This window comes from Sitodiplosis mosellana, unplaced genomic scaffold (assembly GCF_009176505.1).
Source record: "Sitodiplosis mosellana isolate CC-2019 unplaced genomic scaffold, AAFC_SMos_1.0 Smas_scaffold_6226, whole genome shotgun sequence".
Classification (NCBI taxonomy): domain Eukaryota; kingdom Metazoa; phylum Arthropoda; class Insecta; order Diptera; family Cecidomyiidae; genus Sitodiplosis; species Sitodiplosis mosellana.
This window is the reverse complement of record NW_022601467.1, coordinates 14,172,583-14,191,233: the sequence shown is the minus strand read 5'-3', so window position 1 is coordinate 14,191,233 and position 18,651 is coordinate 14,172,583. Positions and strand designations below refer to the sequence as shown.

At 36.1% G+C, this 18,651-nt stretch overlaps 4 protein-coding genes across 5 annotated transcripts; 2 read left to right on the top strand and 2 right to left on the bottom strand.

Moving 5' to 3' along the window:
- Nucleotides 1-1,139: 1,139 nt before the first annotated feature.
- On the bottom strand, nucleotides 1,140-2,453 carry LOC129579339 (cytosolic non-specific dipeptidase-like). Its single transcript, XM_055469354.1, has 3 exons — nucleotides 2,066-2,453; nucleotides 1,318-1,990; nucleotides 1,140-1,234 (listed from the first exon to the last, which is right to left on the bottom strand). Exons 1-3 carry the CDS (start codon nucleotides 2,278-2,280, stop codon nucleotides 1,187-1,189), a joined length of 936 nt encoding a protein of 311 aa, XP_055325329.1. The 5' UTR covers nucleotides 2,281-2,453; the 3' UTR covers nucleotides 1,140-1,186.
- A 32-nt stretch (nucleotides 2,454-2,485) lies between these two features.
- Nucleotides 2,486-12,259, top strand: LOC129579475 (mediator of RNA polymerase II transcription subunit 12-like; the record flags this gene model as incomplete). The annotated part of the gene is made up of 19 exons (XM_055469583.1): nucleotides 2,486-4,861; nucleotides 4,951-5,660; nucleotides 5,745-5,941; nucleotides 6,026-6,451; nucleotides 6,539-7,129; nucleotides 7,216-7,611; nucleotides 7,696-7,831; nucleotides 7,901-8,211; nucleotides 8,502-8,667; nucleotides 8,737-8,926; nucleotides 8,999-9,186; nucleotides 9,271-9,844; nucleotides 9,912-10,091; nucleotides 10,177-10,419; nucleotides 10,494-10,763; nucleotides 10,857-10,922; nucleotides 11,003-11,207; nucleotides 11,295-11,548; nucleotides 12,215-12,259. Coding segments are annotated over exons 1-19 (7,524 nt in total), but the record flags the coding sequence as incomplete, so codon positions are not given.
- Nucleotides 12,260-13,608: 1,349 nt separating this feature from the next.
- On the top strand, nucleotides 13,609-16,032 carry LOC129579340 (uncharacterized). Of its 2 annotated transcripts, XM_055469356.1 has the most exons (4): nucleotides 13,609-13,849; nucleotides 14,345-14,429; nucleotides 14,495-14,780; nucleotides 15,271-16,032. In XM_055469356.1, the coding sequence occupies exons 2-4, from the start codon at nucleotides 14,345-14,347 to the stop codon at nucleotides 15,272-15,274; spliced, it is 375 nt and encodes a 124-aa protein (XP_055325331.1). In that variant the 5' UTR covers nucleotides 13,609-13,849; the 3' UTR covers nucleotides 15,275-16,032. The 2 variants fall into 2 exon arrangements, with proteins under 2 accessions (XP_055325331.1, XP_055325330.1); XM_055469355.1 differs by lacking the exon at nucleotides 15,271-16,032 and having other exon boundaries at nucleotides 13,610-13,849; nucleotides 14,495-15,263.
- An 88-nt stretch (nucleotides 16,033-16,120) lies between these two features.
- On the bottom strand, nucleotides 16,121-18,444 carry LOC129579336 (general transcription factor IIF subunit 1-like). The gene is made up of 6 exons (XM_055469348.1): nucleotides 18,305-18,444; nucleotides 17,909-18,230; nucleotides 17,467-17,837; nucleotides 17,163-17,387; nucleotides 16,596-17,098; nucleotides 16,121-16,514 (listed from the first exon to the last, which is right to left on the bottom strand). The coding sequence occupies exons 1-6, from the start codon at nucleotides 18,341-18,343 to the stop codon at nucleotides 16,307-16,309; spliced, it is 1,668 nt and encodes a 555-aa protein (XP_055325323.1). The 5' UTR covers nucleotides 18,344-18,444; the 3' UTR covers nucleotides 16,121-16,306.
- Between the last annotated feature and the right edge of the window lie 207 nt (nucleotides 18,445-18,651).

Sequence of the window (18,651 nt, the reverse complement as noted above, 5' to 3'; positions counted from 1 at the left end):
CTACATTAATGCGATAATATATCAAGTCATTATGCAATTTTTGACATTGTGGTTTTATATTTTGCGTTGCAAATTTATCAGTTGGATGCATAGTGGCCTTTAAATCGAAACATTATTGTAATAATCAACATGTTGTGCAAATCAGAAGTCTGTGATGATTGAATTAGCAACTATGCATTTGGATAATTTCATTATTGAAACGGTTTCATTTATTTTTAGAGATGAATTTATTTCATTAAAATTGGAAAATGGAAAATACTGATGTGAGATTTTATTTTATGGAAGTATGTTCAACATTACACTTTTTGTTTTAACTGATTATCAGTGACTAGGGGCTAGGAACAAGTTGTGACATTCGTATACATTCGTATCCCAAGAGAAACGGCCAATATGTTTATACGCTGTCTATCCGCCGAAAATACACTACAATATATATATTCACGCTTATTGAACGCCGAATTGAATATATATTCTAGTGTATATTCAGCGTATTCTTCGGTGTGAAACATATTGAAACATATTCAGGCGCCCTCTGGTGGCCATGAATGCATTCGTTGATTCAATATGTTTCACGCTGAAGAATACACCGAATATACACTAGAATATATATTCAATTCGGCGTCCAATAAGCGTGAATATATATATTGTAGTGTATTTTCGGCGGATAGACAGCGTATAAACATATTGGCCGTTTCTCTTGGGATATATTCATGCGTTCGTGGCTTTGTTATTGTTGTTGTACACTCACTGCGCTGCGAATGTCTCGTATACACAATCACAAGAATTCACGAATATTCGTACGAATTCGTCTCAAGCGCTTGTGTTCTTACCCCCTAGATCAGTGAAGATGAGAATTGTTCTTGAAAAATAAAATCGAATTAATGCATTGAAGTAACGTCTTCGATGCAGTTGAAAATATCCATCTTTTTATTTTGGTTTTGCGGCGAGTGATTTGACAGCAAAACATGCAGGTGAAATTGAAGCAAAACAAGAGATGCGAAAATGTTTCATTTTACTAATCATCAAGTATTTATTAGAAAAAGTGCAATATCTTATCAAATCGAGAACTTGAGACATGCATTTATGAATATATCTTTATTATCATTCTATTCATTTTTAGTGTTTTTTTAAATCTCTTTCTCTCTTGTAAATGTTGTTTTAATGCGATTGGACATTTTGAATGAGGTTATTTCAATTGGCCAACTTCATAAAGATACGATCCAAGCAATTTTGTCTAAAGGAAACAAAACATATAAAAAAAATTATTGAATCTCTTCAAAAAGCCAAACTTAATGCATCACACTGCATTCAACTTACGCCTTCGATGTAGTTGAATATATTCATCTTTTCATTTTGACTGTGAGCACCATCGTCACCAGCACCGACTGGGAGCAATAAACAATTTTTACCGGTGGCTTCCTGTAGAGTTAATGTAACTGGAATGCTGCCACCTTCGCAGGTCATGTCTGGATCGACTTTATAGACGTGTTTCGTAGCCCGTTTGGCAGCTTCATAATGAGGATGATTTGGATCCTCAACCCATGGTTCTCCACCTTGTAACATGTATGCTTTGAATGAGTTTGTTGAGCCACGTTCAGCCCACTTGGCATTTAAGTGAGCGATGACCAAACGATTGACCTCAGCAGTGGTTTGATTTGGCACAATGCGAATTGAGAATTTACCAGTGACCTCACTTGGTATGACCGTTTTCGCGCCAGATTCATAGAATGCACCTTCGATACCATGAATTGACAAACATGGGTACCTGAATCGATGCATCAGCAATTTAGTTTTGTCCTCTTTGTGAGCAAGTTTATTGCATCCAATATCTCTGCGATATTCATCGACATCGAAGCTAATGTTTTGAATAGTATCTGACTCATTTTCACGAAGCGGAGCTACATCATTATAAATCCCATCGACTAGAATGTGTCCATCTTTATCGACCAATGAATTGAGTAAATAAACCAAGTCAGCCATACCTTCGTAACTATAGAACAATTTTGGACAATTAATAGTGCATTTGAACCAATTTAAAACAATTTCAGTAAAGTTAAATATTTACACTGTTCCACCGTATACGCCACTGTGCAAATCTTTGGCCGCACATTGAACTTCAACCAAAAAGTAGCAAACACCACGCAAACCGTATGTAATACAGGGCTTATCCTTTCCGAGCCAATAATTGTCGGAAATGCAAACATAGTCAACACTTTTGAGGAAATCATCTTTGTGAGCTAGCAAAACTTCTTTCAAACCCATGCTACCACACTCCTCCATTCCTTCAAACACAAACTTTATGTTAACGGGAAGTGGAATGCCCAGCGATTTATAGCCTTCGATTGCATGAATCCAACATAAAACTGGTCCTTTGTTGTCTGATGCTCCACGACCAAACAGTTTTCCATCTTTTTCGGTTAAGACAAATGGTTCCGTATCCCAGCCATCGGACACCAAAGATTGGACTGCAACCGTGATACGTGTCATGAAGGATTTGTCACAAAAGCTTGTCGAACATTATACATTGGAGAAAAATCCAAAAGCGATAAATACACAACAAGCGGCTATTACAAGTGGACCATCAACATCGAATGTAAAATGTAATCGATGCTCGATCGATAAACATTTAACGCCAACAAAGTGTACAAAAGACAAAAGTGCGATGATCGGTAAAGAAAAATCATCACCCGATGGTAAATCGACAAAGGTGAAGAGTTTACGTGAAAAAGTGCTAAACCGTTCCCTTATGAAAGACATTCGATTTCGTGAATTGAAATTAACAAAGCGAAAAGCATCAATGTTGGGACCACCGCCGGCAAAACGGGCAAAGCATACACTACGAGTGGCTCGAATGAAAGCTTCACGAATTAAACGTGAATCGGCACTTGTTCAACAACAGCAGCAACAACAACAACAGCAACCAAGTACAAGTGATGGAAACACAAATCCAGATATAGCGACCAATCCTACTGATATATCTGGAGTGGCATCAACATCCAAAACAGGATCAGAAGATGCAAACAGTGTTGATACAAAGGATCGTAGTGGATCAAAATTGGTGCGTAAACGATTGGCAATGAGAAAGCGACATGGCCTGCCTTCAATTAGTCAAATAATCGCCGATATACTTGCAAAACGTGCCAAAAAACGAGCAAAACAACGGCTCATTGAAAAGGCAGCCGAAAATTCAAATCAATCCGCCAACTCTGAAGATGGTGAAACCAAAAATATTATGCCACAAGCGTCAACGAGCCCATCAACAAACGTTTTACCTGCATATCGGCCAAATCAACCGTCAAAGGCATCACTGAGCGGTAAACCAAATACCAATCAGCCATTTCAATCGCAACAACACATAAGTTTTGAATCACCCACAACAGGTATCACACATTTTTCGAATTTCTCGTCAAGTGGACGTGAAACGCCAAATGTGAGTGCGACAAGTGCTAGCAGTAATAGCAGCAGCAGTAGCAGTAGTAGCAGTTCAAGTAATCACACATTCATCACACCAGCCATACCAACAACACCGGGCAGTTTAAATCCCGTCGAAGATTTTGCTACAATTCTCAGACACTGGAAATATTGTACACGATTGTGTCGAGCAATGTGCGAAGAAAGTCTACTTGATCGTCATGAATTCTTGCAATGGGCACTTGAACTTCTCGATCGTATGCGAAATAAATTCAGTGATGATGGATTCTTAAAGCTATTTATGCCGTTCATTTTACTGTGTTTACCATACATTGTTGAATCCGAACGTTTATCACGACGCCTAGCCTATTTAGTGTGTAAAAAGATTGGTTTTATGTTACACTATGTTACCGAAGAGGATGCAATTACTGTTAACATGAAAAAACCACCACCACAAACGTCTTCAACATCGTGTTGTGATGCAAATATAACGAATCGCCTAGAAGTTGGTTTAAAAATTAAACAAGAGCCTGAAATTCGTGCACCACTTCCAACTCGTGGCAGTACACGTTATAAAAAAATAAAAATGGATCCACCAACACCTCCACCATTATCAGCACCACCATCACCGAGTACCGCATCATTGGATAGCCCTGAAGATGTGTTATCAACAAAAAGTTTACTCGGTTCAAATTATTTGCCAACCAGACCAAATACAAATCCAGATCGAAAAAGTTTTGGTGCACGTCCGTATTCATCATCATCAACATCGCCCGCATCAAAGCAACTATCATCATCGCAAACACCACCAACTGTTTCACCACCAACTGCTTCGCCTCCATCAGTTTCGTTAAATGCGACATCAATCATGCCAATTGGTGCGAGTGCCGTTCAACCTGTTTCGCAAGCCATTTCATCAAAAAGCCAATCGCTAGGCGTTATTAAGCATCGACAAAAACCATCGTCACAATTCATGGAAACAATGTTACGTGACTTTTTACTGTGCGAACATCATCGACCGGTTATTATGGAATTGAGTGCAATGATTCAAGCAATTACACTACGGTGTCCAGGTGCTTTAGTATGGTGCGGTTTATCCGGGAAAGAACGTGATTCGATAACACCATTGGCTGGTGGACCATTGGAATATATGCCAGTTTTACCATCACAGTTACCAATGCCATCGTATAATCGACGACAAAATGATTTAATTCGAAAACGTTTACGTGAAGTTGAACAACAAATTGTCGAACGATCTAAACATTCCGAAAAACGTTGGGTTGCCGATAAATGGTTGCGTAAAACCGTCGATGGACAAATCAATGAAGTCATTTTAAATACGTTGAGCATTTTAGATGCACACTGTTTCGATCGACTCGATGGAAATAATAATAATTTAGCATCACTCTACGTAAAACTATTTCAACCAATTGAAAAAGTGATGAAACAGGTGAGTTACAATATGATTACATTTCAATACAAGTTTTGACATGAAAACTAATTCATGGTTTTTCTTTCTAAATTTTCATTGTTTTACAGGAGACTTTTGTAAATGGCAAAGTAAAAGAAACTCGCATCACATACATGGCTCGAATCGATGAACCAATCGTCAAAGTGTTATGCGAATGGGCCGTTTCGCATCAACGCTTCGGTGAACATCGTGCAATGGTTGTTGCATGGCTATTAGAAAAACGGCAATCAGATATAACGGCTGTTGATTCATTAAGTCCAGCTGATGATGCCGATTCAAATGATTCGGTTGGTTTTTATAATGGGCTACCGATATTTCAACGAAATTTAATGGCATTTTTAGATCATGATGCACCTGTTCTCGAAGAAAATTGTACCGATCAAAGTAGGATTCAATTCACAAATTTAGTGCATTTATTCTGTGAACTGATTCGTCACGATGTATTTTCGCATGATGCTTACATGTGCACATTGATATCGCGTGGTGAATTGCTCACGTTGCCGATCCATTCGAATGATATAGCCAACACACCGACAGTTAATTCGAATGCAATGGCTGTACCACCGCCAACAATTTCAACGCTTCCACCTACAACACCAGCTTCACGTGTCGGTGATGACATTCTGCCGCCCATGGAATTTAAGCCGAAAATCGAAGAGCTGGATGATAGCAATGTAGATGATGATTTGGATAAAATTCTACAGAATATCAAAAATGATCAACAAGACTTAATGGATGCTACAGATAGCCCGAAAATTGAACCAAACACAAATAACGAGTAAGTTAACGCGTTTTTAAATTGTTCAAACATTTGCTTTGAACGTTTTTTGAGCTTCATTTCATATTGCTGTTTTTTTCTCAGTTCCAATTCGGATATTGCTGACGAAGAAGACGATGATCAACCGAAAATATCGAGGCATTATTTGTACACCACACACTTTCCTCTGTATCAAGGCGATACAATTGCACAACATGACTGCAATCAACGTTACATATTATTATTTGGTGTTGGTAAAGAACGTGACGAAAAGAAGCATGCCGTTAAAAAGATGGCAAAAGGTATGTGAATAAAATATATTCAAAATTGATTCAAATTTCTATTATTGAACAACAAAAAAAAAACAAATTATTTTCGTTTCACAGAGATTAGTAAGCTGTATTCAAAGAAATTCAGTATGGATATGAATGAGGGTGGTATAGTAAAGAAACAATCACGTACGGAATGTAATCTCGAGGCGACAATGACCCGATTCCAATCGATGACCTACTTTGATCAGCATATGGTAACGTGGCAATGTTCAGCAACCATTCTTGAAATGCTTGGCAGCTTTGCGAGTGGATCGTATAATTATTTACCCGTGCAAGAGCATGTCGCATATTTATTTGATTTAATGGAAGCCTGCAACAATATTTATGGACTAATCGATTTGTGTATATCGATCATGAAAAAACTGCCTCAAGTTGAATCTCAGCTCGTTGAAATGAATTCAAGTTTTGTGAAAACGTATACGACATCGTTGAGCTTGTATGTGGTGGGTGTGCTGCGACGATACCATCGATGCCTTTTATGTGAGTTATTGTTTGTTTGTTTTTTTTTACTTTTCCTTCATTGCATTTAACATTGACTAATCAAAATGATTTCTTCCGATGTTTCAGTGTCTTATGATCAAGTACTGCCAATATTCGAGGGATTGTGTCGTACGGTTAAGCATGTGACAAATCCAAGTGAATGTGCATCGGCTGAACGATGTATTTTAACTTATTTACTCGATCTGTATTCATCGTGTTCATTACTCAAATCAAAACCACCGGCAAGTGAAACATTCTTTAATATTTATGCCAAAGTCAAACAAATGGTTGCTGCTGCGGTTCAACCAATGCCAGCTGATTGTTATTACAATCAAGCGTTTATGATGGAAATATTTGTGAATCCACCGCGTGGTGGTAAAATTGATCCAACATGGGGACGAATACTAAATGAAAGTTTGGAAAATCGTTATAGTTTTGTATGCAATGCACTGATTGCAATCAGTCGCGAAACAGATAACGATCGATTGAATGATATTTCAATCATGTGCGCTGAATTCACAGCACATTGTAATTCGCTTAGTTCTGAATGGCTTGGCGCATTTATAGCATTATGCGGATCAAGCAATGATGGATTTTATGCACATATACCCGAACACATTGACATACAAAGAGTTGCCATTCACAATTCTTTGGCGGTGTTTGTTTCGATTTTAGTTGGTGAGTGTGATTTGCATAAATTAATTCAATTTCAAAATCTCAATTTTTTGTCTAAATAATCTAATTCTACTTGTATGTGATTACAGCGCGTCGTTGTTTTTCGCTTGAAAAGTTCATCTTTTATGTTGCATTGCCGGCTTTGGTAAATGCATGCAAAGGTGGACGTGAAATATCGGCAGGAGCCGAAGCTGGTGCTCGATTATCGTGTCATCTACTGTTTCGACTTTGTAAAGCTGTTGAATTGCCCATACCATCGTTATATGGAATGCCTGTGATAGAATGCCCAATAAAAATTCCAGGACCTCAGTTAAATATAAAATTCAGTTGTGATCGGCATTTATTGGCAGCGACTCATAAAAATCTGGCTGTTGGACCAGTTTTAGCTGTTTTAAAAGGCATCTTAGTGGTTGGAGATGCAATGAATCCAGAAAATCAAAAGCAACCGGCTTCAAAAAAACGAGGCAATCGAAACACGAGCGCAAGTAAGTATCTTTTTTGAAAATTAATCCTTCATCATGAAAGAGGGTGGAAACTAACTAGAGACATTTTTATTCTCAAATATTTAGACACGACACCGTCCTCAAGTCAAACTTCCAGTCAACCAGCAACAAAAACGGGTTCAATTGATATTAGTCACATACTTGGCACCAGTGAATTGGGTACAAATGCAAATGATGAAGATGTTTCCATGCAAGACACAACGTGAGTACATAAAAAATGATTTCTTTTGGTTGAATATCATTTTTAACTAAATAATTTTCCTCTATGCAGTCAAGAGACGCCAATAAGTTTATCGGAATTTGCTGAATACGTGCTAAAACAAATTGCATACCAAGAATGGGTATTGGAACGAATCTTACAAAATGCCGATGATCTTTGCCAAAATGGCATGTTAATCGATCCATTGTTAACATCAAAGCAAGCACAAAGATTATTACAACTAATCTGCTTCCCAGACATTGAAGCATCAGAATTGCATTCGATGGATCAAAGCACAACGATTCAAAGATTCTTTCAGATTTTGGATCGATGGAATATGCCAATATTGAGTATAAACCTACAACTTATGCACAAACAATCAAGTAACACCGTCTCTGAAACTAATAAATATTTGGATGCTGTTGCACGATCAGCTGTTGAAATCTACTATACACCAAAACAGAAGAAACCCAAGTAAGTGCACCTGTTTTATCGAAATTAGAATAATGAAAAGTTTCAATTATTACTAACGCACATATTTTGTTATTTTCCAGAAAACCAACAAAGAAAGCAAAACCAGGTGAAATAAAACCATTGAAAAATGAACGACCAACAGTTCCAGAGCATGGCCCCGGAATATGGTGTGTGATTCCATTGCTATCAAAATTGCCAGGCAGCGTACAAGCACGAATAATCAAAGTAGCCGGTCAACTGATGGAGAAAATGAATTATTTCAATGTTTATCGACACGTTGAAGAGGAAGATGAAAGCGATGAGGATAGCGGCGATGAAGAGGACGAAGAAGATAGTGATGAAGATGATGAAAATGATAATAAGAGGTAATTTTTTTTATAGCATGGAGTACAAATGCCAATTTTCAAACTAAATACGATTTGTTCTGAAAATAGTGAAAACAAAGATGAACAACAAGGTGATGACAGTGAAGATGAATTTTTCTATCCACAACCGGCCAAGCTGGCATATAGAGAATTCTTCAATTTACTTTTGAATTGCTTGAAAGGACACGAAGATCAACGTGATGTTTTGCTATCATCTTTGCATAAACAATTGGTGCATTTTGTTAAAAGTGCACAAGAAGTAAGTGCACAATGGAAGTTTTTATTGAGTTAAATAAAAGAAAGATATTTAAACTTTGATTTTATTTAACAGAAGGTGGATATCAATTATCTGGCGCATCCTGAAGCAAAGCCTGAAATGATTGAGGCATTAGATTTGAGATTATCACTCGTTGGAACTTTATTCGATGGAATCTATCGCAGTCAAGCGATTACAACAGACTGGTCAGTTCTTTTGACGCAACTCATGTGCAATGGTGTCATTGATTTTCAAACAAATACGTGAGTATTCAGTGTTTTTTCTTCAATAATATGCACAGAAAAAATATTGAAATAACAAAAAAAAAATCTTCAAATTCCAAATAGATCACTGTATGGTACCGTTTATGATATGTTAACAACGGTAATTCACGCTTTATTAGCTCATGATCCATACGAACGCGATGACAACAATAAACCATTTATGAATTTGGCGAAAAGACTTCGTAAGGAAATTGGTGAGAAAGCATCACGTACAAAGCAAACTGTGCGTCAGCTGTTGCCCATTATACGAATGCCACGTCACATAATTGCAGTTGAATCGAATGAAAAAAGTCAATATCCTGGTATTGATTTAATCGATCGAGTGCCTGGATTACGTGCAACTGAAAAACATAAAATAAATACATGGGATTTGATTGAAGGGAATAGCAAAAATCCGGCACCTCTTTCATGGGCTTGGTTTGGTGCTGTTAAAATGGAACGAAGGCCTATGAAATATGAAAGAGGACATGATTTACTCAAATATCATACGCACAATTTAGCCAAACCACGAACATTCTTCTATGAACCGTTAGTGATAAATATGAAAGAACCGACACCTACTTTACCGCAAGATGACACAAATCTTGTTATGAATATGAACAATATGCCAAGCACTTCAATGGCTTCTGTTCCAATGGTATATATATTTTATTAATTTCTGTAATTTCTAAAGATTACTTTAAATAATTGTTTGATTTTTTCAGGATATTCCAAAGATTGATCCACCATCATCAATTGAACAATCGCCAAGCATTCCAAATGTTCAAGCCCAACAACAAGTGATGGCACCACCGCAAGGCAAACGCCAAAAGAAACCAACGAAGGCTGCTGCTGCTGCTGCCGCCGCCGCAGCTGCAGCAGTTGCTGCAGCAGCACAGATGCAGGTAAGTTTTAACAGATTTCTTGTCAATGAATTCATTTCTATTGGTTTAAATATTCGAATAATTAATTTATTAAATGTTTTTATAGGCACAGCAACAAATGCAAAATCAACAATCCGAACAAGTGCAACAATTTATTCAGCAAAATCAACAACAATCTGGATTCCCAATACCAGCCAAAGGCAATATGAATCAGGTTGTACCGGGCATCGTTCCAATGGATACCGGAAATAATCCAGGCAAACAAATGCCTAACCAACAGACAAATACACAACAACAGTTTGCATTTATGATGCAGCAACAGCAACAGCAACAGCAACAGCAGCAGCAGGTATGCAATGTCAATGACTCTTGACAATGAGATATGTCTTATCACTTTATTAAAACTATATATAATTCCTATAGCAACAGCAAGTACAACAACAGCAAGTGGTTGCACAACAGCAGCAGCAAACACAAAATCCAAATCAAATGATAAATCCACAACAATCAATGCAACAATCACTTCAACAAACAATGGGCCAAACACAAAATCAACAGCAACCAAATCAAATGAATATGGTCAACCAGATGGGTAATCAAATGGGTAATCAAATGAATAGCCAAATGAACCAGATGAATAACAATGCTCAGATGAATTCACAAAATATTAACCAATTGCAAATGAATATGCAGGTGAGTTGATGTGTACTCAATAATATAAAATTATATGTGAATTTGCAGTTTTTTTCAATTCTAATTACAATTGTTGATTTTTTGTATTTTCAGAATCAAATGAACCCAAATGTACAACAACAATTCCATCAAATACAGGCAAATCAACAGCAACAACAGGTGAATAGAAATAAAAATTGTTTTTTTTCGTATTTCAATGAAATAACAATGTTTTTTTTTTCAAATATTTTCGTAAATAGATGCAGCAAATTCAAAGCAATGTATCAAATGTTGGTCAAACTGGAAATATACCAAATATGTCGACGGCTGCAAATATGAGAAATCCATCGGTTACTGGAAGTGTAAACGGTTCAATGATGGCACAAGCTGGTATTCAACAAAATATGGGCACCGCTGGAATGCCATTCAATTCCGGAAATATGCAGGCATCGATGATGAATAGCGGTAAGTGTCCTTGTTTCATATTTACTATGAAATCGAACAATTTAGTAGAATATTGAAGAAAAAACTGATTTTTCTTGTCTTTTTCAGGTGGTGTTATGGCACAACAGCAAGTAAATCAAGTGAATCAAGCGGCTAATCCACAACCGCAACCACAACCTCAGCCCAATTTGCAGCAGCTTACTCAAGCTCAACGTCAACAACAGCTTCAATTGGCTCAACAGCAGCAACTGCAACAACAACAACAACAACAACAACAGCAACAACAGCAGCAGCCGCAGCAACAACAACAACAACAACAACAACAACAACAACAGCAGCAGCAGCAGCAGCAGCAGATGGAAGCGAATATTAAACCAAATCAACCGAATAGCTCGATTCAAAATAATCCCATGCAAAGCAATCCGATGCAAAGCAATCCGATGCAGAATAATCCATTGCAAAATCAAGGTCAAACTATAAATCAATCACAGGGAATGTCTCACTCGCAGCAAATAGCTGGACAACAGACACCACAACAACCACAACAAACGCCGCAACAACAACAGCAATGGAATTTCAATCAAATGAACCAAATGCAAGGAACATCAGCTCAAAATCAACCTGCAAATACATCACAACCATCACAACAATTCTTTAATCAAACTGCTGGAATGAATCGATTCGAACGACCGCAAATGAATAACCCATCAAAACAGGCACTGTCAATGATGCTACGTTCACGACATCCGACTTCGTTTATGAACACTGGTAATAATCCACAACCAGCAAATATGAGTGGATTACCATTTAATATTCAGCAACGACAACAGCAATTGTTGCGTATGCGAAATGTAAATCCGGCACAAATTCAAGCCGCTGCTGGACAAGCAAATCAAATGAATGTTAACAACATTGGCAATCCAATGATGAGTGGCGGTAGTTTGGTACAACAGAGACAGGTACATATTAGTTTTCATTACATTCGTATCAAATTAAAAAAAAAATTAACTTTTTAAATCATTAAATAGCAGCAGCAAGCGCAGCAACAGCAGCAGCAGCAACAACAACAACAACAGCAAGCCAATCAAATAAATCCAAATGTACAGGGGCCAATGCATGCTCAAGCAAATCAACCAACACCAGCGGATGCAACGGTTGTGCGCCCCATGCAAATGCCGCGGTGTATTATGTGATAAAAATAATTTAGCCGGTCGACTAATTGGATTCATATCGACTACATTGCCAAATAATCGGGATAATGGGGAACAATCAATCGGAAGTGTGGTGACACTTGGACAGAACGCGGCTACCCAAGTACATGTGATGATTGAAGATATGAGAACATTGGCCAATGCACTCGCAGAAGTTTGTAAACATCCATCGGAAGATTCAACCTTGGCACGACGGTACAGAAAAAAACAAATTAAAATCGATTCACTACTTATAAAAAGTCTAAAAAACCGGGCTTCAAAGTCGAAAAACTCATTTTTCAGTGGCTAAAATGTTCAGTATTGCTGTTTATTTCGGCAAGATTTACAACTTGGCCAAAGACACTTTTTGAAAATGCTTAGATCAAGTTATAGCCTTCAGTAAAATGAGATTTCCGGCTTAATTAGCTGCAATTCAGATTTTAGTTACAATCAGTTGATCAGTCAGTCATTTACTCTATACACTAGTGAAAATGTATAATCATTTGGCATGCTCATTTTTATTTTGAACTGCACCATAGAATAACAACCATATTCTTTGATTCTGCCTCCGAATCACTACTATCTGAACTCAAATCAGTGAGCGATTCTTTTTTGTTGCCATCTTTGGGTTTTTTCGATTTCGACTTTATTGTATCCTTCGTTTCTTTTTCATTCACATCTTTTGTGCCATTCTCTGTGATTTATTGTTAGATGGAAAAGTTCAATTGATTTAGTTGTAATTGTAATTAGAAATGTAATTTTGATGAGGCACTGAAAATATGCGGAAAATATTTATTCTTCCTAACATGAAATGATCTGTAAAAATGGTGCTGTTTGTCATTCAGTTTGAAATTGTACATCAATAAATCCAAAAAAAAAATTCCTAACGAAATTTCCACAAATAAATTGTATGAAATCATTTGACTCGATTCTTTTGTGTCCATCAAATCAATTTGAATAGAATTTTGTAGAAAATCGCCCTAACTGTTGCTCCAGTAGCATTATCATCTGGCAATACGTCATTCGTATTTTCACCATATGAATAATAATCTAAATGCAATGAATACGCTTGACAAATGTGTTCAAGCGAGAGGGCAATATCAAATTTTACGGCGAAATCAAAATACAGCAACTAAAAATTCTTTGAAATGTTATATTCAAGCAAAATGAAATAGAAATATATGAAGCGTATGCTTAGACAAAGCGAGCAAGAGAGGGACGCACACAAGCTGTGCACAGCGAATAGGAAAAAAACAACAATTCACAAAGAAATAATAGATTAGTGTCCGCCAATACGAATACGTCTGCCGCAAAACGACGACGATACAAGTAAAAATTCTAAATTGTTTCAAGTGTTGTGTGTTTAAGCATTAAAAAAAATTGAACTGTTTTACTCGCAAAATTGAAGCAAAGACTTTTTGAATTGAAACATTCGATTAAAAAGTTTAATTGTGAACATTTTTCTGTGTAAATGTGAGTTTGACCGATTAGGCAAAAGTGAATTTTTTTTCGTCAATGAGCAAGAGAAGAAAAAGAAAATTTGGTTGTTGTTGGCACTTCTGGGGTTTTTGCAAGTGAACGAAACGAGAGGAGAAAAAATAAAAACTCTTCTTTATTTTATTTTTTTTCTGAGTGAATAAAGCACCCGCAGACAAAAGATCCCAACAAGACGAACAACGCAATCAATTAGAATGCGAACAAGAGACGAGAAAGAAAAAAAACGAATGAAAAAGTCACATACCAAGCGACAATATTCATTGAACAATCGCATCAATTAAAGCGATTCAATTTTGTAATTTGTTTTTGTTTATGCGAATTTTTTTTTTTTTTGGTCGATGTGAATTTCTTTCGATCGTTTTGTTTTTCTTTCGATTCCCTTGAGTTTTGCTCATAATAATGCATTGCATCGAGAAATAGCGAACAAACATCAAAGTAAACTTCTTATTCGTTGATTTTTTCTGTGTATAGATGTCGACTGATCGTCAATCTCCATCCGGTGAATCTGCTTCCAATGACAGTCATGCATCAATCAGCCCACCAGCTCTTCAAGAAGGTAAATCTATTTATATTCTGAAACCATCACATTCTTATCAATTGAAATTGGTTTAATTCATCAAGGGAGCGCGAACACAAGTGGTGATGCTGATATTATACCAATGGATCGCAATTGCTCAGATGTATTATTTGATATGAATGATTTAGCCGCTCAACTAAGTAGATCCATATCGACTGCATTGCGAAATCATCGGTATAATGAGGAACAAGCAACCGGAAATGTGGTAACACGCAGACAGACTACGGCTACTGAAGTACGTGAGCTGATGGAAACTATGAGGGCCTTAACCGATGAACTCGAACGTCTTTGTATCCATCCACTTCAAGAAGCTCACCCTTTGGCACGACGGTACAGAAAAAAACAAATTAAAATGGATTCACTGCTTATAAAAAGTTTGAAAAACCGGGCTTTAAAGTCGTAAATCTCATTTTTTTCGTGGTTAAAATGCTCAGTATTTTTGTTTATTCCGGCAACTTTGACGAAGGCACTTTTTGAAAATGTTTAGATCATGTTATAGCCTTCAGTAAAATGAGATTTTCGACTTATTTAGCCGCAATTCAGCTTTTAGTTACAGTCAGTTAATCAGACAGTCTTTTACTTTATGCACTAGTGAAAATTTATCATAATTTTGCATGCTCATTTTTATTTTTAACCATCACAGTGCAACAGTTTTGAATTACTCAGTGATCTGAACAAAGTTTCATACTCAGTTTGGTCAAGTTGACATCGATAATGTTCGATTTATTGATCAAAAATTGACCTATCATAATTTAACAAAAATACTCCACCAGAATAACAATGACTAATTTTCCGTTCATTTCTTTCTCATTATTTTCAGTTGATATATTTCCGTCCAACTTATTTTTTTCATTTTGCATCATTCACATACACACACACAAACAAAAACACATTAAAAAAAACACATGATTTCAATTGTGAATTGAAATTTATCAAACGTACTTCAAAACCACTAATTAAAAAAAACAGCATCTCTCATATATGTATAAGATTAAATGAAAAACATTTTATAGAAATGGGAAAAAAATAAAAATATTGAAAAGTTTTTCCTTTGATTTCTACAATTTAAATCTATAAACAGCATAATTGTATCCATATTGAAAAATTGGTTCATTCAAATTGTAGGAACCCATACTAAGTAAAGAAAAAAAAAACAAAAATAATCATCTCTGTAAAAAAAATCAAAGTACGTTTGATTCACACAAAGATTATGTATAAATTAAAACAAGGATTACATTTTTAAGCATAGTGAATAATTTAGTAAAGTGAGTGAATGTGGGAGAAACTTAAATAAAAACTAAATGAGCATTAAAAATTTAAAAAACTAAAAAAAAGAAAGAAGAAAAAAAAATAACAAAATCGCAAGACAAATTGTAACTAAACCAATTTTTTTTTAGTTGAATGTATGTAAGGGAAATGATGTATTGTACATTTTTACTGAAATAGTCACAATTCTAAAGAAAATCAGCACTGAAACCGAGAATATGTCATTTAGTTGATTCTTTTTTCGGTAATATTATATTTGCACGAATGGGAGAAGTGAAGAAATTCAGAATTATACAGAATTGAATCAATTTTAAAACCATTTTCTTTTATTTCATTCGGAAAAACAAATATGTTTCTTTTTTTTGTCACAGATAAAATTAGGTCATGGATATAAAACACAATTGTTTCTTTTTTTCTCTCGTTATTTACGAGTTTAAACTACAAGCTACACGCTCATCAGTTTTTTTTTATTTCAAACAAAAATATAATTTAGCTTTTTTTAGTATATGCAACATCACATTGCTTCATTTGCACAACCAGCAAATATTCGCAAAATTTTATTCGTTGTTTCATTGCTGTTGATCATTTTTCTACTTATTCTTAATGCTAAGATACATTTTTCCTTGAATGGTTTGTTTGACCGGATTGATTTTCTTGAGAATTTGAGTCATTGTCTCAACCAATTTTTCGCTTGACACGCCAGTTTTCTTATTTTTGAATTTGGTCAACAGTTCGGTTGTCGTCATCGGTTTACGCATCAAATAACGTCTAACGGCCTCTTCGGTGATACCATTGTCACTGTTTGGAAGAGAAAAAGTGATTATTAACTAGAGAGAACTTCATTTTTTTTTCTAAAACAAGTAAAAAAATAATACATACTCTCTATTGCTCGAGATGACTCCAGCAAAAGATGCCGGCGGTGTATCGTATTTCGTTTTCTTGGCTGGTGTAACATTTGGGCTATTGCTATTTTCAGAAGCACCGTTACTATTACCTCCTGATCCTAAATCGGATGGTAATTTTCGTTTTAATCCACTTGGGCCGGCAGTCAATAAATCTATGCTTGGTGATGCCGATCGTGATGCTGATCGTGAATTGTTCGCACTGTTACCATTCAATTTTCGTAGTTTCTTTGATTCAGCCTCCGAATCACTGCTATCTGAACTCAAATCAGTGAGCGATTCTTTTTTGTCACCATCTTTGGGTTTCTTCGATTTTGACTTCTTTTTATCTTTTGTTTCTTTTTCTTTCACATCTTTTTTCTTTTCTTCTTCTTTGCTTGATTCATCGCTTGAGCTCTTTTCCTCCTCAGATTCTTCATCCGAATTAAGCAATTTGCGCAGGCCATCTTCTTCGGCAACTGACTTCATTTCTTTGTCCATCTGAAATTTCAGTTTTTGTTACAGTTTTGAATTTGAAATTTTATCTTTTTTTCTTAATCCTTACCACTAGTTCAGGATCAGATTCATCTGAATCGCTTGATTCAATATAATCCATTTCACGACCTTCTTCATCACCATCATCTGATTCTTCGAATGCTTCATCGTCACTGCCTTGCTTCTTCTTCTTCTTTTTCGGCGGTTGCTTTTTACCTTTCTTTTTCTTTGAATCTGTGTCACTCTCATCCTCTTTCTTTTCTTCAACATCCGAATCGCTGTCATCGTCTGAATCCTGTCACGACAAATCCAAATCAACAACATAAAAATATTGCATCATACTTACATTGTTATTTCAAACAAAAAAAACATACCATCATGATATCATCGGCATCGCTAATTTTGAATTCTTTTCCCTTTTTGCCAGACAATTTCAGTTTCGCCTCTTCTGGATCATCTTGTCCTTCTTCGTCACCCTTCAAACGATGTCGCATCATAAGCGAAAAGTGATTCATAACCTTATTCCGACGGCCAAATACTTGTTCAGCTTCTTCAGCCGAAAGTGCTTTGTAACGTTGAATTGGCTGGAAATTATACCATTCATTCAATGGGTACGCTTCAATAGCACCGTCGGGAGCGTGTGCGAAAACATAAAACGATGCATAAGCACCAACACCACCTTCACGAATTCCACGGAATTTTTTGCCCGATTTGCCACCAACTTTCAAAATCCATGGTTGAGCTTCTTTAAATTAAAATTAAATTTATTTTTTAGTTGTTGTTGTCGTGATGCGTTGAATAAGATCATCATTTTACCTTGTTTATATTTACGTGGAGCAAAGCCAAACTTTTTCCGTCGAAATTCTTCTTTTTGATCACGATTGTATTCAGAACCAGCACCATATTTTGGCATTTCTTCTTCCATTGCTCGAGCATCTCGCATATTATTTTCACGTTCCATTTTTACGTTTTTCCATTGAGCAAAGTCCACTTTAAGTGTTGCATTGAAACGCATCACATGGTGCATTTTTTTGAGGTTCTTTGGAATTCGAACGGCAAATTCTTGCACGTGAACAGGAGCTGCTGTACCACTCGATGATGATGATGATGCTGCTGCTACTGCTGTCGTTGCAGTTTTCTTTAATTAATTTACACAGAAATTTTAGTGATTTTCCATTCAATTCCATAATATTAATACATTTCTATATTTACAGCTGGTGCACGAGCACTTCCTGGTGTTGGTTGCGACATAATTTACCTTCAATTTTAATCTAAACTCAGCTAATGTATCACAGAGAAGAATTTGCTGTGAAAACAGTTTAGCGTTTCTGATGATATATATATTTTCATTTGACTTTTCGATATGTTGACGAAAACGTCAAAATTCGAATTAAACAATATGGTGAAATTGGTTGGATGTTGAATTTTGACAGTACGTCAACAGATGGAGTATGTGCGGCGTGAGCCGTTTAAATGTATATTCAACATAAATTATTGTGTTGGTTTTAATAAGAAAAAGTTTACATTAAAAAAAAATTATTCTAAACATAAGTTAATTC

What these genes read in the sequence shown, in the direction of transcription:
- LOC129579339 (XM_055469354.1), bottom strand. Translation starts at nt 2,280, where the DNA reads ATGGAGGAGTGTGGTAGCATGGGTTTGAAAGAAGTTTTGCTAGCTCAC. An exon ending in GGCGTATACGGTGGAACAGT is followed by an intron (nt 1,991 to 2,065) that starts GTAAATATTTAA and finishes ATTGTTCTATAG; the next exon opens with TTACGAAGGTATGGCTGACT. An exon ending in TATTCAACTACATCGAAGGC is followed by an intron (nt 1,235 to 1,317) that starts GTAAGTTGAATG and finishes TGTTTCCTTTAG; the next exon opens with ACAAAATTGCTTGGATCGTA.
- LOC129579336 (XM_055469348.1), bottom strand. Translation starts at nt 18,343, where the DNA reads ATGTCGCAACCAACACCAGGAAGTGCTCGTGCACCAGCT. An exon ending in ATGCCGATGATATCATGATG is followed by an intron (nt 17,388 to 17,466) that starts GTATGTTTTTTT and finishes TTGTCGTGACAG; the next exon opens with GATTCAGACGATGACAGCGA. An exon ending in GTCATCTCGAGCAATAGAGA is followed by an intron (nt 16,515 to 16,595) that starts GTATGTATTATT and finishes TCTTCCAAACAG; the next exon opens with TGACAATGGTATCACCGAAG.
- LOC129579340 (XM_055469355.1), top strand. Translation starts at nt 14,345, where the DNA reads ATGTCGACTGATCGTCAATCTCCATCCGGTGAATCTGCTTCCAATGAC. An exon ending in CCCACCAGCTCTTCAAGAAG is followed by an intron (nt 14,430 to 14,494) that starts GTAAATCTATTT and finishes TAATTCATCAAG; the next exon opens with GGAGCGCGAACACAAGTGGT.